The following is an 18,061-nucleotide window of genomic DNA, read 5'->3' as shown; positions in this document are numbered from 1 at the left end:
TTTGCTGCCATATAAGAGCACCCTATGGTCTGTTTTTGAGGCTATTGAATATTTGGGTGTTGAACCATAGTTTGTATCTCAGTTTTTCAAGTTAAGAGGAAAATGGGTTGTACTTTTCAAACATTTAGGAGCAAAAAGACATTGAATTTTTATTGAGTACCATACACTAAACATTTTCTAAAATATTTTTACTTATTACCAAGGGACTAATTGGTTTTATTTTAGAATTACTTAGATGCTCAGTCAGTTGAGCATCTACCTTTGGCTCAGGTCATGACTCCAGGGTCCTGGGATGGAGACCACATTGGGCTCTCTGCTCAGCGCGGAGCCTGCTTCTCCCTCTGCCTCTGCCTGCCACTATGCCTACTTATGATCTCTCTCTGTCTCTCTCTCTCTCTCTGTCAAATAAATAGATAAAATCTTTAGTGAAAAAAAATATCAAGTTCAGGGTCATTTTTACCAATTCTTTGGATGTTTTGACCTCAGGAAATACAGTGGTGATGTGTCAGGTTATTTCCTTTCATTCTATGATATTTCCTAAATATCAGTAGAATTGAATGCATTGTTCCCAGGTGATGACCCTGGATTATTCATACCAGTAACTATAGATGAGGAGAGGGTTGTGTCTGTGGGTGTATTTGTTTTCAGGTGAAAGTCTAATCATGGGCGCCTGGGTGGCTCAGTTGGTTAAGCGACTGCCTTCGGCTCGGGTCATGATCCTGGAGTCCTGGGATCGAGTCCCACATCGGGCTCCCTGCTCAGCAGGGAGTCTGCTTCTCCCTCTGACCCTCTTCCCTCTCGTGCTCTCTATTTCTCATTCTCTCTCTCTCAAATAAATAAATAAAATCTTTAAAAAAAAAAAAAAAAAGAAAGTCTAATCATTACAGTCCTAAGTCTTGGTTATGAAATTCTCTTTGTTTTAGGTACATGAACAAATTCTATTATTCGTCACAATATTGGAAGAAACCTTGTTCTGTTTTCCCTCCGATTTCATAGTTGGAATTGTCTAATTTAGAATGTGGTGATGTCAAAGAAACATTTTATTTCTTGGTTTTTGTTTCATTTTGTTGTACTTTATTTTAATACATTTTCAATGAGCTTTTTAATGGAACAGTGATTGTATCTTAATGACAGATTCCCCCAGTGTATTCTTACTTTCTCAGAACTTAATTTAAATTAAGGTAGATGTTACCTTGCTTGTTTAGTAGCTTTCTCAATCTCAAGGCAGAAACTAAAGATACAAAATACAAAATTAAATAGCACTTTAATAGTGTAGTAGAATAAGCTTTAAACTAAGCTTCCTTAGACATAGTCGTTCCTTTGTTTTTTTTCAGAGTTCATTAGAAAGCACCTTAAAAATAGTGTAATCTCAAGGATATAGTATTAGAGAATTATATTTACCAGCTTCGTTTGCTAAAATTGTAAAGCTGAACTTATTTCCCTAATCCTCCATATTCATTCATTGTTCCTTTGCAAGAATACCATTAGTCAACGTATATGGAAGTGTCAGCAGATAAACCAATTGCCTTACACATCTGCTGCTTCAGTGACTTGAAGTGAAATCTTGACAAAAGCTTTACTACTGGATCTCAAAAAATTTAGTGCCCTAATTGTCCATATGTAATTGTAGCTTGTTGCTTCTAGCACTCTATGCACTTTAAAAAATATTTAAAAATATGGGAATGATTTTTTTAAGATTTTATTTATTTGACAGAGAGAGAGAGAGCACAGCAGGAGGGGAGCTGGAGTGGGAGAAGCAATCTCCCTCCTGAGCAGGGAGCCTGACACGGGACTCTATCCCAGAACCCTAGGATCATGACCTGAGCTGAAGGCAGATGCTTAACCAACTGAGCCACCCAGGCACCCCCAAAAAGATGGGAACGATTTGATGATGAATAATGAATTAAAATTTAAGACATTAGCAGATTACTAAATATACAGTTTTGGTTGAAAACATTTTCCCTAAGAATTAACTGGACAAATTTTGCTAAAAATAGCTTCTGTATGATATATTTTTCTACTATAAAAAAGGAGTAAAGTTGGTTTTAAGAAATTACGCTGGATGCAATTAATGGTTGGAAGAATGGCTCACTTATATATTTGAGTGCATCATAATTGTTTTTATTTAAGAGCTCTAAATACTGTAATATTCTGCTTTCGTCATGTTCTAGCCATACCTCCTTATTTTTAAATCCCTACATTTAAGGGCAAGCCTTCAGTAGACCTATAAAATAGTTACCCGCCCCATATCTGAATTCTGTTCGACAGTTAAAATTTTTCCTTTTGTTCACCTAACATTAGAGCATTTTCTTCATATTGCTACTTAATATTCAAAGTTTTTTCAATTTTTTCTGATAGTACAGAATTTCATTAATATTAAAGTTTTGCCTTTAGATGAAAGGATTTCGAAAATAAGAGTATATGGCTGTAAGCAGTGTTTCATAAGGGAAGTAAACAGTATTATAGCAGTTGTCTTGCTCTAGTCAGTGCTTACTTGGTTTATCTTTTAGAATTGGTCAGTCTCTTGAGCAAAAGCCTACTGTTTGTTCATTTTGCAATTTTTGCCTTATTAATACTTGAGTATAGTCCAAGGCAGTAATTCTCATCTCTGGCTGTTCATTACAATCACTTGGGTACCTTTAAAAGTAGTAATGGTAATTAAAGTACTGATACCTGAATCTTATCCCCAAGTATCCTAATTTAGGTCTGACATGGAGCAAGCTTACAGATTGGTGGTGGTGGTATGAAGGCACAGTAAAAGTTAACAAATGCAATGCCTTTTTTTTTTTTAATTCAGAAAATTTACATAACTCAAAAGTGTCACCTTTGTTCAGTGTTCTAAATCAACTTATTTTGTAATCTAGTTATCTGGTAAGAAACTGCATAGACCTCTTTTGTTTTGTCTTGCCTGTTAATCTGAACCATTTTGCAGCCACATGGTTTTACTTTAATTACAGCAAGTTAACACCACAAAATTAAGATTTTGGCTGTTGGCTATATATAAAAACCTCATTAGCCCTAAAAATTTAAAACAAGAGGTTGGTCAGGTTTATATGAGAGGGAAAAAATTATTATACATGACCTAAGGTATGTTTCCTCTAAGTCTGCTTGTTAGAGTTTTTATCATGAATGAATGTTGTACTTTGTCAAATGCTTTTTTTGCATATTGAGAAGATAATACGGTTTTTATCCTTCATTTTGTGAATGTGGTGGATCACACTGATTGATTTGTGAATATCAAATCGCCTTTGCATTCCTGGGATACATCCCTCTTGATCATGGTGAATAATTTTTTTAATATATTGTTGGATTCAGTTTGCTAATATCTTGAGGATTTTTGCATCCACAGTCATCAGAGATAGTGGCCTCTAGTTTTCCTTTTTGTAGTGTCTTTATCTGGTTTTGGTATCAGGGTAATGCTAGTCTCGTTGAACGAATTTGGAAGGTTTCCTTCCTCTTCTGTTTTTTGGAACAGTTTGAGAGGAATAGGTATTCTTTAAATGTTTGGTAGAATACATCTGTAAAGCCATTTGGTCCTGGACTTGTTTTTTGGGAGTTTTTTTGAATACTGATTCAATTTCATTGCTAGTAATTGGTCTGTTCAAATTTTCTATTTCTTAGTGATTCAGTTTTGAAAGGTTATATATTTCAAGAAATTTATCCATTTCTTGATTGTCCAATTTGTTGGCATAAAATTTTTCATAATAATCTCCTATAATCCTTTGTATGTCTATGGTGTTAATTCTCCTCCATTTGTGATTTTGAGTCCTCTCTCTTTTTTTTTTTTTTTTTTTTTTTTTTGATGAGTCTGGCTGAGGATTTATCAGTTTTGTTCATCTTTTCAAAGAACCAGCTCCTGGTTTTAGTGATCTGTCCTATTGGGTTTTTAGTCTCCATGTATTTATTTCTGCTCTAATTTGTATGATTTCCTCCCTCCTACTGTCTTTGGGCTGTGTTTCTTCTTTTTCTGTCTCCTTTAGGTTTAAGTGTATCCCAAGAATTTTGGATCCTTGTGTTTTCATTTTCATTTGTCTCCATGTATCTTTCAGTATCTTTGATTTCTTAGTAGATCCATTCATTGTTTAGTAGCATGTTGTTATTTAGCCTCCATCTATTGGTGTTCTTTCCAGATTTTTTTTTGAATGATTTTCATACCACTGTGGTCAGAAAAGATGCGTGATACGATTTCAGTCTTTTCAAATGTATTTGGACTTGTCTGTGGCCTAACATGTAATCTTTTCTGGAGAATATTCCATATGCACTTGAAGAGAATGTGTAGGGGCTCCTGGATGGCTCGGTTGGGTAAGCATCTGACTATTGATTTTGGCTCAGGTAGTGATCTCGAGGTCGTGAAAATCAGCCCCACATAGGGTTCAGCGCTTGCACAGAATCTGCTTAGAATTCTCTCTCCTTCTCCCTCTGCCCCTGCCCCTCACGCACACTCTTAAATAAAATCTTTAAAAAAAAAAAAAGTATTCCTCTGTTTGGATGGAATGTTCTGAATACATCGGTTAGGCCCATGTGGTCTAATGTGCCATTCATAGCCACTGTTTCCTTGTTGATTTTCTGTCTGGATGATCTGTCCATTGATGTAAGTTGGTATTAAAGTCCGTTACTGGGGCGCCTGGGTGGCTCAGTCGTTAGGCGTCTGCCTTCAGCTCAGGTCATGATCCCAGGGTGCTGGGATCGAGCCCCACATCGGGCTCCCTGCACCACGGGAAGCCTGCTTTTCCCTCTCCCACTCCCACTGTTTGTGTTCCCTCTCTCGCTCTCTCTCTGTCAAATAAATAAATAAAATCTTTAAAAAAATAAAAGTCCCTTACTATTACTGTGTTACCATAAATTTCTTCCTTTATGTCTGTTAATAATTGCTTTATGGATTTAGGTGCTCCTATGTTGGGTGCATAGATACTTAGAATTTTTATACCCTCTTGTTGGAAATAACAAGTGTTGGCAAATAAATGGAGAAAAAGGAGCGCTCATGCACTGTTGGTGGGAATACAAATTGGTGTAGCCACTGCAGAAAACAGTATGAAGTTTCCCTCAAACTTTAAAAATAGAATTACCATATGATCCAGTAATTCCACTACTGGGTATTTACCCAAAGAAAATGAAAACACTAATTCAAAGATATAGGCATCCCTGTGTTTATTGCAGCGTTATCTACCATAGCCTAGATATGGAAGCAACCCAAGTGTCCATCGAAGGGTGAATGGATAAAGATGTGGTGTATGTATACACACAGGCACACACTTTCACGCTCACACACAGTGGAATATTAACCATAAAAGATGAAATCTTGCCACTCACTACAACATGGATGGATCTAGAGGATATAATACTAAGTGAAGTAAGTTAGAGAAAGACAAATACCATATTATTTCACTCGTGGAATTTAAGAAAGAAAATGAACAAAGAAAAACAAAAAAACAGACTTAAATACAGAGAACAAACTGGTGGCTGTCAGAGTGGAGGTGGGTAGAGGGATGGCTGAAATAAATAAAGGGGATTAACAGTACACTTATCTTGATGGGCACTGAGTAATGTATAGAATTGAATCACTGTATTGTACACCTGAAACTAATATAACACTATTGTTAATTATAATTCAGTTTTAGAAACCACTTATTTTTAAATGAGGTGGAAATTGGATTCAAAAGTCATGTTACTAATAAGGCAAATTAGTTATAGAGCTGAAGTAGTTTATTTTTTGCTTTCCATTGGGAGGATGGTTTAGAAAGTTTAAGAAAACCTATTAATCATAACTTATACGGAAATATGTGTGGACTCCCAAGGGAAAAAATGCAATTTTGCATGTCATTTTTATATTTTTCTAAAGGTGTTCATGTGTTTCCATTTAAATTATTTGGGTCAGTATAATATAATGGAATAAGGACCTACTAGTGTCTAGAGATAGATTGTCTACACAAATGAGCTTCTTGAGGCCTACAAAAAAGAGGGCTACCAACTTGGTATTTAAAAAATAAGCTTGCTCTATAAAAGTTACCTAACTTTTTTGATTTCTCTTCCATTGGGTAGTTTTCCACAAATGTTGAAGGTCAGCATTTTTTCTATGCCAGTGATGTTACTTTAAAAAGTCTAGATGCTAAGGGGGAAAGTCAAGGAACTACAAGTTTAACCTTTTTAAATCCTTTCATCCTTTGTGCCCTAGAGAATTCCTGTTATAAGTAGCATATATTTTCTTATGTGAATTTGTGTGATGCCCAAGATGCTTATGATTATGTCACTGAAAACGTATCATAATTTGTAGTTAATTTCATTTACTTATTCACCATGAAAAACCAGTGTTTTTCTATGAACACCACAAATTGATAAGTAAAATGTCAACTAGCATCACAAATTAATGCTTTTAGGGGAACCTGGGTGGCTCAGTCGTTGAGCATCTGCCTTCAGCTCAGGTCATGATCCCAGGGTCCTGGGATCGAGCCCCATGTCGGGCCCTCTGGCAGGGCTCTGCTCAGCAGGGAGCTTGCTTCTCCCTCTCCCTGCTTGTGCTCTCTTTCTCTCTCTCTCTCTCTCTCTCTCTCTCTCTCTCTCTCTGTCAAATAAATAAAATCTTTAAAAAAAACTAATGCTTTTAGAATTTGGTATTAATAATGTTAGGCGGCGGGACGCCTGGGTGGCTCAGTCGGTTAAGCGGCTGCCTTCAGCCCAGGTCATGATCCCAGGGTCCTGGGATCGAGTCCCACATCGGGCTCCTTGCTCAGCAGGGAGCCTGCTTCTCCCTCTCTCTCCCTCTGCTTGTGTTCTCTGTGTCAAATAAATAAAATCTTAAAAAAAAAAAAAAAAAACAAATAATGTTAGGCGGCTCTGAGATAAATTTTCTTTTTGTTTACCCTAAACTGAAACTAAGCACAACGTACTCTACAAGTATGTCAAAGGAACTCAAAATATTTTTAAAGTTATGTAATGAAAAAGTAATTAATTCTGTTAAATGAATAATTCTCTTCATTCAACACTCATACATGAAGCTTTGTGTCTAGTTCTGGAGGTAGTTATGATAAAACATTTCCTCTCCACAGTTAAGTTATAGAATATTTATAGTACATTATAAGAACAGAATTCTCAGGGGACCTGGGTGGCTCAGTCGGTTAAGAGTCTGCCTTTGACTCAGGTCAGGATCCAGGGGTCCTGGGGATCAAGCCCCGTATCGGGCTCCCTGCTCCGCAGAGAGCATGCTTCTCCCTCTCCCTCTGCTGCTCTCCCTCTGCTGCTCCCCCCTGCTTGTGCATGCATGTGTGTGCACACTTTGTCTCTGTCAAATAAAATCTTAAAAAAAAAAAAAGAATTCTGCAAAAAGTACCTGCAGGATAGGAAATCAACAAACGTTTTCCTGGACAAAGTCACATTTGAGCTGCCTATTCATTAAAGAACACGTTTCTAGTATTTTTAACCAGTTGTTTTGTGGTACAGAGAAGTGCTTTCCACGAATGCCTTACAAGTCTGCTGGGATGCAGAATCCTTGAGTCCTTGAGACAGCCAAATAGGGACTGGGGATGCACAGGGCCCACCAAGCTAGGCATCTCCAGCTATAAGCAGCCTCCTCTTGCCCCAGTGCTCCATGAAGTTGTTAACCATTTTCCACGTGTCATGATATGGAGAATATTGGGAAACGGGTGTAGAGAAATGCTATTATGTAAGGTAATGGAATCTCCAAGGGATCACAGACTTACAAATAAAAGCTAAATCTAATAACCAAATTTTAACTGGCCTTAGTACTTTTTTAACTTTCTTCTGGTAATATATACATAACATGAACTTCACCATTTTAACTATTTTTAAGTGCACATGTATCTCCAGAACTTTTTCATCTTCCTAAACTGAAACTCCATTCTCAGTATACAGTAGCTCCTATCCTTCCCTCCCCCAGCCCCTGGCAACCACCGTTCTACTTTCTCTCAACTTGACTGCTCTAAGTACCTCATAAAAGTGGAATCATACAGTATTTATCCTTTTGTAATTGCTTTAACTTAGCCTACTGTCTGCAAGATTCATCCATGTTATAGCATGTGTCATAATTTTCTCTTTTTAAGACTGAGTATTTCATTATATGTATATATCATTTTGTTTAACCATTTGTCAATAGACATTTGGGTTGCTTCTGACTTTGGGCTAGAAGTGGAACTGCTGAATCGTATAATTCTATTTTTAATTTTTTAAGGAACCACCTTTTTATTTTCTGTAGTGGCTATACCGCTTTACCAACAACAGTGCCCAGGGGTTCTAATTTTTCCACATCTTCACCACCACTGGTTTTCTGTGTTGTTTTTAATAATAGCCGTCCTATCTAGTGTGAAATGATAGCTCATTGGGGTTTTGATTTGCTTTTCCCTAATGATTAGTGATGTTGAACATCTTTTCATGACCTTATTGGTAATATGGGCTGATATTTTTAAAGATATTCTGGGGGCTTGTCTAACAAGATTAACTAAAAAAATTAGATCTCCCTAATATCAAATTTTAATGCTGCAGGGAATCTTTGGAGATCATCAGAGTTCTTAATCTGAAATCCATTAGTGGTTTTAGAGAGTCCATGAATAGCTCAAAGCAAAAGTTCATCAGATTCTCAAAAGTATCTGTGATCCTCAAAAATTTAAAAACTATTGATCTAGTTCGGAATCTCCAAAATGTTTAAAATATATATATCATTATCTCTTGGGTATAGATGGAATTAAAGTAAATTTCTAATTTCTACTCTGTACTTCTTTATATTTTCCAAAGTATTTAAAATAATCATAGTTCATAGTGCATGGGATATGTATGCTGTTTTAGAACTTAAAAAGTAAAATCCATCTTTAGCTCTTAGACCTACAATAAAAAAAAGTGTAAAAGCCAGCAAGAAATAAAATGGATATAGTATGTTTTTATAATTGCCTGCCTTCTCTTAGAACCCTAGCATCCCCGTGTCACTACAAAAAGAATGGGCAGGCTCTACAGCTGAAAAAAAAGTGATGTTTTTCCATTGAATCCATTTCATCTGAATTCATTGCAATAAAATTTTTGCATTAGAGTGTTTTTGTAATGAGCTTTTACTATAAATTGTGCAGGTTCTATATAGCTGGAAAAGCAGTATTTATCATTTAATTCATTTCAAGTGAATTTCATTAAGGGAAAATATTTGCATTTAAATTCTTTCTAACGAGGGGTGCCTGGGTGGCTCAGTCAGTTAAGCGTCCATTCTTGGTTTTGGCTCAGGTCGTGATGTCATGATCTCATGGTTTGTGAGATAGAGCCCCACCTTGGGCTGCCTCTGTCCGTCTCCCCACACACATGCGCAGGATCTCTCTCCCTCTCTCTCAAATAAATAAATCTTTAACAAAAATTCTTTCTAATAATATTTTACTAGTTTTTAATATCTTTACATAGTATATACTATAATTTTTAAAGGTGTTGAGGTTTTGTTTTGTTTAAAACATTGATTGCTTAATTTTAACCAACCAGAAAGAATATCCATGGCCATATCCATAGCTATTTATCTATGATGGATAGATGAATACAAACCTGTGTTCAATTTAGCATTCTAAAGAACTATAGGAAATCTTTAGAATTTTGTGAAGAATTTACAAGGACATCTTACCTATTCAAATTCATTGTCCATTCTCCACATCTCCTTCAATCTTTTTCCAAGTAGGGCTTAAATTCCTCAATCATGTAATATCCATGGGCCTCTATTTCCTCTTTTATCACACTGGAACTACATAGTTCTCTCCAGCTCTGAACATTTGATTCTCTTACCTGTTTATCTGTAATATTTATTTTAACTGAAATAACTACATTTTAAAAATTATAATGGGGGCGCCTGGGTGGCAAAGTTGGTTAAGCTTCCAGCTCTTGATTTTGGCTCAGGGTCGTGGGATTGAACCTCACGTTAGGCTCCCAGTGTTGAGTCTGCTTGAAAGATTCTCACCCTCCCTCTCTGCCCTCCCATCCCCACTCATGCATGCCGTCTGTCTCTTTCTCTCTCTCTCTCTCTCTCTCTCTCCAAAATAAATAAAATCTTAAAATTATACCAGTTTTTTAAATTCTTGTTTTTCCTTTTGTAGCTTTATGCAGGTGCTATTCTTGAAGTTTGTGGATGAAAATTGGGGAGGTTCCCTCAAGTCCAAGGTATGTAAAATTATCTCCAGTAAATTCTCACTTTAATTTAAAACCAACATTTTACAAGAATACTTTCATTAAATATTCCCAAGAATAAATTTTTTAGGATTATACTTTCTCAGCAGTGTATTTTTTCCACATTTTGTTTTCATGGAGGTAGAGTTTTATAGTAATTGTTGAATACAAGGTTACTTTAAGCATAATATATGATACAACACATGATGAAGTGGTTATTTTCTTAGGAGAGCCTCTCCTTAAATGTAAATTTTACAGGAGCCTTTGCTTTACCAGATATAAATGTAATCCCTTTAAGTAACACACCATTCTAATACATCTTAAATGTAAACTGATTTATATAAAATGCTCATAAGGGAGAGTTGAAGTAAGTGAGAAACCGTGAAGAAGAGAATTAATTACCATAGAGCTTGAGGTGCAGAGGAGAGGCAGTCACCCATGTGCGTTCCTCTCAGGGAATTTTAAGGATAAACATATGACAGGATAATTGTGAAAATGTATCCTTCTGGTTGACATCAAATTGTAATGGAGCTTTGCATCTCCAGAAAGACTTGGACTAAGACTTTTCTATTCTGTCCTGGCATGTCATTTGAAAATCAGTTTTATAAACTGAAATTGTATAAAGGTAATGAAGCTATTTTTTTTATATAACAAATACATAAGTGCTCAGTTTATATACCTTGTTTTTATTTATGCTAACTTTCTCATGGCTTCTCACCTTGTTTACTTAATGGCAAGAGAATTTTTTGGACTTAGTATCTTTTAAATTGCCTATATTCATACATGCCCTTTATTGCTGACCTAGAATTATTTATAATAATGTATTGCTCTTTTTGGCACAGAAATGTAATAGAGTAATAGTTTGGCTTGGGGACATTTTGTATGAGGCCCAAAGCAGATACACATCTAATTAAATACATTCTTTGTCAGAATAAACATATTCTAATATAGCACAGAATATATCTACTTCTGCTTAGGCAAAAAAATTCCTCCTGCTGATTTTTTTTTTTGCCTTCAGCACACTCAGAATTGTACCACAGTTGGTTTTGGTTTTTATATCACTTCTCTAAATGATAGTTTGATCACCCTTATTCCTAGAAATTGCTTTTTAATTATATTATTCACACTTACTGACTTGTTTTATTAATAATCTTTTGTGACTTAGATTTTCATGAGGTTAAGAGTAACTTTGATACCACAATTAGCCTTATTTGTGATACCAGATTTTATTATGTCTTTGGTACTAATTTCTACAGTTGGAAGTTCAGTCTTTAAAGCTTGAGTGGAGTTTATCAATCCTTGTAGTGGAACTTAATTCTATATATTTCTTATATATAGTTAAATTATCATACTTTGGGTACATGTAGTCATACTGTCTTTTCCTTTTGAAAACAACTGGCTGGATTTTAATTCTATGTATAAATATTTAACACACAAGTTTTTTTTAAATGAAAGTGATTTATTTCTGTAATGCATAGCCATATTCAATATAATTATTTATAATGCCAATGTTTTCTGAGTCTGTGAGGAGCTGTATATTTTAAGTATAACCATTATTATATTCCCACTTTCAGACTCACTATCTTAAAGATATTCTGGAATAGGGCATAAAGGACAGTTTCACTTTTTACAGTAATTACACATACCAAGCTAATTTTCATGTCATCTTTGCATTGTCTTTGTCATCAATATCCACTAGCCTCTGGGATTATCATAACTTTCACTATACTTTATCTTACAATAATTGTAATTTTTTTAATTCACTTAATTTAAAATACCCATGTCATAAAACAGAAAAGAAAATTAATGTTAAATAATTCCAGAAGAGAGAACTAAATTTTGAAACATTTTATTGAACTTAAACCACTCAGTATTTGTGGGGGAAAAAATGTCCCAGATTATATTCCAAAGCCAATTCCAGGTCCAGCTCCTAAGATTCTTCTAATTTCCATGTTTTGGTTGTATAAGTATGAATACTTCCTTGTAATCCTTAATATTTTTAATATTGAAGTATAATTGACATACAGTGTTTCCCGTGTACAGCTTTGATAATTTTATATATTACACAGTGCTAACCACATTAAGTGTCATCATCATCTGACACCATACAATGTTATTACAACATTATTGACTGTATTCTTTTTATCTCTGTGACTTACTACTTCTTTTATAACTGGAAGCTGCTATCTCTTAACCCCCTTAATCGCCCAACCCCTCCATCCACTTCCTCTGTGGCAACCACCAGTTCTCTGTATTTAAGAATCTGTTCATTTTTTGATTATTTATTTCACTTATTTTTTAGATTCCACATATATGTGAAATGATATGGTATTTGTCTTTCTCTGGCTTATTTCACTTAACTTAATCCTTCTAGATCCATCCATGTTGTCGCAAACGGAAATATCTCATTCTTTTCTATAGCTGAGTAATATTCCATTGTGTATTCCACACTTTTTTTTTTAATTAAAATATAGCTGACACACAATTTTACTTTAGTTTCAGGCATACAACATAGTAATTTGACAAGTCTGTACCTTACGCTATACTTACCATGGGTGAGTTGTCATACAATGCTATTACAATACCATTGACTACCTTCCCTATGACTCACTCATTCTGTAACTGGAAGCCCATCTCTTCTACTCCCATTCTTCCATTTTACCCATCTCCCCACCACACCTCTTCTGGCAGCCATCAGTTCTCTGTATTTATTGTCTGTTTCTGCTTGAATTTATTAGTTTTGTTTTTTAGATTCTCCTTGTAAGTGAAATCATATAATTGTCTTCTCTGACTTATTTTACTTACCACAGTACCCTTTAGGTCCTTTCATATTGTGCAAATGGCAATATCTCATCCATTTTTATGGCTGAGTAATATTTCAGTGTGTGTGTGTGTGTGTGTGTGTGTGTGTGTGTGTGTGTGTACTACATCTTCTTTATCCATTCATTTATCAATGGACATTTCGGTTGCTTCCGTGTCTTGGCTATTGCAAATAATACTGCAGTAAACATAGGAATACATAGTTTTTAAATTAGTGTTTTTGTTTTCTTTGGGTAAATACCCAGTAGTGGAATTAATTGGAATATATGGTATTTCTGTTTTTTAATTTTTTGAGGAACCTCCATACTGTTTTCACAATGACTGCACCAATTTACATTCTCACCAGCAGTGCATGAGAGTTCCTTTTTTTCCACATCCTCACCATCACTTTTTATTTCCTTTTGATTCTAACCATCCTGACAGGATAAGGTGATATGTCATTGTGATTTTGATTTGCATTTCCCTGATGATTAGTGCTGTTCATCATCATTTTATGTGTGTTTGCCATCTGTCTTTTTGTAAAAATGTCTTTTTAGGCCCTCTGCCCAGTTTATTTGGTGTTGAGTTCTATATAAGTTCTTTATATATTTTAGATATTAACTCCTTATCAGATATATCATTTGCAGGTATCTTCTCCCATTCAGTAGGTTGCCGTCTCATTTTGTTGATGGTTTTCTTTGCTGTGCATAAGCTTTTTGTTTTGGTATGGTCCCAATAGTTTATTTTTGCTTTTGTTTCCCTTGCCTGAGGAGACACCTAGAAAAATGTTGCTAAGGCTGATGTCAAACAGATTGCTGCCTGTGTGTTTTTCTAGGACTTTGATGATTTCAGGTATCCCATTTAGGTTTTGAATCATTTTGGGTTTATTTTTCCGTGTGGTGTAAGACAGTGGTCTAGTTTTATTCTTCTACATGTAGCTGTCTAGTTTTCCCAGTACTATTTGTTGAAGAGATGGTCTTTCTCCCTTGTATGTTTTGCCTCCTTTGTTATAGATTAATTGACCATATAAGCATGGGGGTTTTTTCTTGACTTTCTATTCTGGTCTATTGGTCTGTGTGTCTGTTTTTATGCCAGCACCATACTCTTGATTAGTACAGCTTATATTTTGAAATCTAGGATTTTGATACAGCCAGCTTTGTTCTCAAGACTGCTTTGGCTGTGGATGCCTGGGTGGCTCAGTTGGTTAAGCGACTGCTTTCAGCTCAGGTCATGATCCTGGAGTCCCGGGATCGAGTCCCGCATCGGGCTCCCTGCTGAGCAGGGAGTCCGCTTCTCCCTCTGACCCTCCCCCCTCTCATGCTCTCTCTATCTCATTCTCTCTCTCAAATAAATAAATAAAATATTTTTTTTAAAAAAAAAGAATGCTTTGGCTGTTCAGGGTCTTCTGTGGTTCCATACAAATTTTAGGATGATTTGTAGTTCAGTGAAAATGCTGTTGGTGTTTTGATAGGGATTTTGTCAACTCTGTAGATTGCTTTGAGTAGTATGGACATTTCACAATATCAATTCTCCCAGTCCATTAGCATGGTATCTCTTTCCATTTTTTTATGTCATCTTTAATTTCTATCACAAATGTTTTATACTTTCTAGAGTGCAGGTCTTCCATGTCTTTTGTTAAGTTTGTTCCTAAGTATTTTATTCTTTTTGGTGCAGTGGGATTGTTTTCTTTATTTCTCTTTCTGCTACTTCATTGTTAATGTTTAAAACTATAACCTGTATATTAATTGTATATCCTGAAATTTTACTGACCTCACTATCAATTCTAATAGTTTTTTGGCGGAGTCTTCAGATTTTTCTATATATAGTATGTCATCTGCAAATAGTGGCATATCATGTCATCTGCATATAGTGGCAGATTTACTTCTTTCTTAACAATTTCTTTGCCTTTTATCTCTTGTTCTTATCTGATTGCTGCAACTAGGACCTCCAGGAGTATGTGGAATAAAAGAGGCAAGACAGCAGTGGACATCCTTGTCTTGTTTTGGATCTTAGAGGAAAAGCTCTCAGTGTTTCACCATTGTGATGATGTTGCCTTTGGGTGGTTGTTTTTTTTTATATGGCCTTTATTATGTTGAGGTATGTTCCCTCTAAACCCACTTTGTTGAGAGTTTTTATCGTGAATAATGGATTTTGTCAAAGGCTTTTTCTGTATCTGTTGAGATGATCATTTGGTTTTTATCCTTTGTCTCGGTGATGTAGTGTATCAAAGTGACTGTTTTGTGAATATTGAACCTTCCTTGCGTCTCTAGAATAAACCCCACTTGACTGTGGTGAATGTTCCCTTTAATGTATTGTTGACTGAATAATTTATTGAGGATTTTTGCATCTATGTTAATCAGATATTGGCCTGTAATTTACTTTTTTTTGGTATCAAGGTTAACACTGACCTAATGGAATGTATCTTCCTTTATTTTTTGGAATAGTTTGAGAATAGTTACGAAGTCTTGAAATGTTCCGTAGAATTCACCTGTGAAGCCATCTACTCCTTGAATCTTGTTTGTTGGAAGTGTTTTGATTACCAGTTCAATTCCTTTAAGAGTTAATTGGGCTGTTCAGGTTTTCTGTTTTCCTTCCTGATTCAGTTTTGAAAGATTATATGTTTCTAAGTATTCCATTTCTTCTAGGTTGTTCAGTTTGTTGGCATATAATTTTTCATAGTCTTCTCTTAAAATCTTTTGTTTTTCTGTGGTGTTGGTTGTTATGTCTCTCATTTCTGATTTGGAGTCCTCTCTTGATGAGTATGACTAAAGCTTTATCAATTTTTGATTATCTTTTATGCTGTATTTTTAGTCTGTTTATTCCTGCTCTAAAAGCTTTTTTTTCTTCTAACTTTGGGTTTTGTTTGTTGTTCTTGTCCTAGTTTAAGTGTAAGGTTGTTTGAGATTTTTCTTGTCTCGTTTACAGGTCAGCCTGTTTTGCTATAAATTTCCCTCTTAGAATTGCTTTTGCTGCAACCCATAGATTTTGAACCATTGCATTTCCATTTTCATTCATCTTCCTGTGTTTTTATTTCCTCTTTGATTTCTTTGTTGACCCATTGGTTGTTTAGAAGTATGTCTTAATAAGGCTGGTGTAATGGTGATGAACTCCTTTAATTTTGTCTGGGAAGCTCTTTGTGTCTGCTTCAATTCTGGATGATAATCGTACCTGTAGAGTACCCTTGGTGGTAGGTTGTAGGGTTTGGGCGGGGCAGGAAGGGTTCATTTTCCTTTTCAGGACTTTGAATATATCATGCCACTGCTTTCTGGCCTGCAACATTTTTGCTGAAAATTCAGCCAATAGCCTTATGGGGTTTCCCTTGTATATAACTTTTTGCTTCTCTTCTTGCTGCTTTAAAATTTTTCCCTGATCTTAAACTTGACATTTTAATTATTTTATGTAGTGGTGTGGCTCTCCTTAGGTTCATCTTGTTTTGAACTCTTTCTGAACCTGCATGTCTGTTTCCTTCCCCAGGTTAGGGAAATTTTCAGCTATTATTTCTTCAGATAAGTTTTCTGCCCCTTTTTCTCTTTCCTTCTGGGACCCCTATAATGTAAATGATGTTGTCAAAGAAATCCCTTAAACTCTACTTGTCTTTTTTTTTTTTTTTTTTTTTAAATTAAGTAGGCTCCATGCCCAACATGGGGCTTGAACTCCTGATCCTGAGATCAGGAGTCACATGCTCCCGCAACTGAGCCAGCCAGGCACCTCTTACTCATCCTTTTTTTTTAAGTATTATTTATTTAATTAATCTCTACACCCAGCATGGGGCTTGAACTCATGACCCCAAGATCAAGAGTCACACGCTCCAGACTAAGACAGACCTGCGCCCCTCTACTCACTTTTAAAATTCTTTTTTTCATTTTGCTCTTCAGCTTGGTTGCATTCCATAGCCTGTCTTCAAGATCGATGATCCATTGTTCTGCATCTGCTAACCTACTGTTGATTCCCCCAGTGTATTTTTCATTTCAGTTATTATATTCTTCAACTCTGGTTCTTTTTTATATTTTCTCTTTGTTGAAGTTCTCACTTAGTTCTTCCACTCTTCTCTCCAGTCCAGTGAGCATCTTTATGATCATTACTTCTAAATTCTTTATCAGACCATTGCTTATCTATGTTTCGTTTAGTTCTTTTCCTGAAGTTCTGTCTTATTCTTTCTTTGGTAGCATATTCTTCTGTCTCTCCATTCTGCTTGTTTCTATGAATTAGGCAGAACAGCTACTTCTAAACTTGGAGGAATGGTCTTATGTAGACTGTGAAGCTGATCAAGTGCATGCTGGGGTGTCCTGGGGCTCTCCATCTAGAGGGCACCTGGCAAGGCAGCTTGATGCAAGGTGGGGCATGGGCCTGGGAGTCCTAGGGTACTCTCTGTAGGGGGCATTTTGGTAGAACATCCGTAGCTGAAGTAGGCATGGGCCAAGGTGGTCCTGGAGTTCTCTGTGCCCAGGGAGCCCTGAGAGGACAGGTAAAGCTGCAGTGGATGTGGGTTGTGGCTGTCGCAGGGCTCTCCAGGCAGAAAGCACCTTGTGGGATAGTTGAAGCTGAAGTAGGTAAGGTCAGGGTATCCCAGAATGCTCAGTGCAGGGAGTATCCTGGCAGGGGACTAGAACTGGGCCAGCATGGGCTCGGGGTTCCTGGAGCTGAACCAGGTGACAGCCAGAAGGTCCCAGTACTCTCTGTGCCAAGGGTGTCCTAGGAAGCGTTTAGGAGCCAAAGAGGTGTGGGGCTGGAGTGTTAGGGAGTGCTTTGTGTTTGTGTCACATTGGCACAGCTGCTGGATCTGTAGTGAGCACTGACCAGGGGTGTCCTGGTGTGCGCTGTACTGGAGCTGCTTGGTGGGGTGGTTGGGGTTGATGTGGGCTAGGGACCCAGGACTCACTGAAGCAACAGGCTGGTTAGGGTACCTGGACCCTCCTCCCATCCACGTTATCAAGGTAGAGGGAGAACATAAACCATGGCACTCACCAGCCCCTCCAACCTAGAGAGTGCCAGCAGCTCTCCCCCCATTTGGCAGAGTTCTAGTGCTGGATCTTTAAATTCTACTTGAACTTTTAAACACCTTTCCTCTCGTTCCCCTCCCCACCCCTACCCTGTGCCCCAGGGTGTTGGGCTGGTGTGGGCTGGGGGC

General features: G+C 36.6%; 1 protein-coding gene across 1 annotated transcript in view; it reads left to right on the top strand.

Annotated features, from left to right (window-relative positions):
• Window positions 1–18,061, top strand: part of SELENOF (selenoprotein F) — a 55,687-nt gene that overhangs the window by 19,851 nt on the left and 17,775 nt on the right. The window contains exon 3 of the mRNA XM_027602746.2: window positions 10,065–10,128. Coding sequence (XP_027458547.1) covers window positions 10,065–10,128 — 64 coding nt within the window. The remainder of the gene's footprint in view (window positions 1–10,064; window positions 10,129–18,061) is intronic.

Source organism: Zalophus californianus, chromosome 4 (genome assembly GCF_009762305.2).
Source record: "Zalophus californianus isolate mZalCal1 chromosome 4, mZalCal1.pri.v2, whole genome shotgun sequence".
NCBI classification, from domain to species: domain Eukaryota; kingdom Metazoa; phylum Chordata; class Mammalia; order Carnivora; family Otariidae; genus Zalophus; species Zalophus californianus.
The sequence above is the reverse complement of the archived record's forward strand: the minus strand, read 5'-3'. Positions and strand labels throughout refer to the sequence as shown.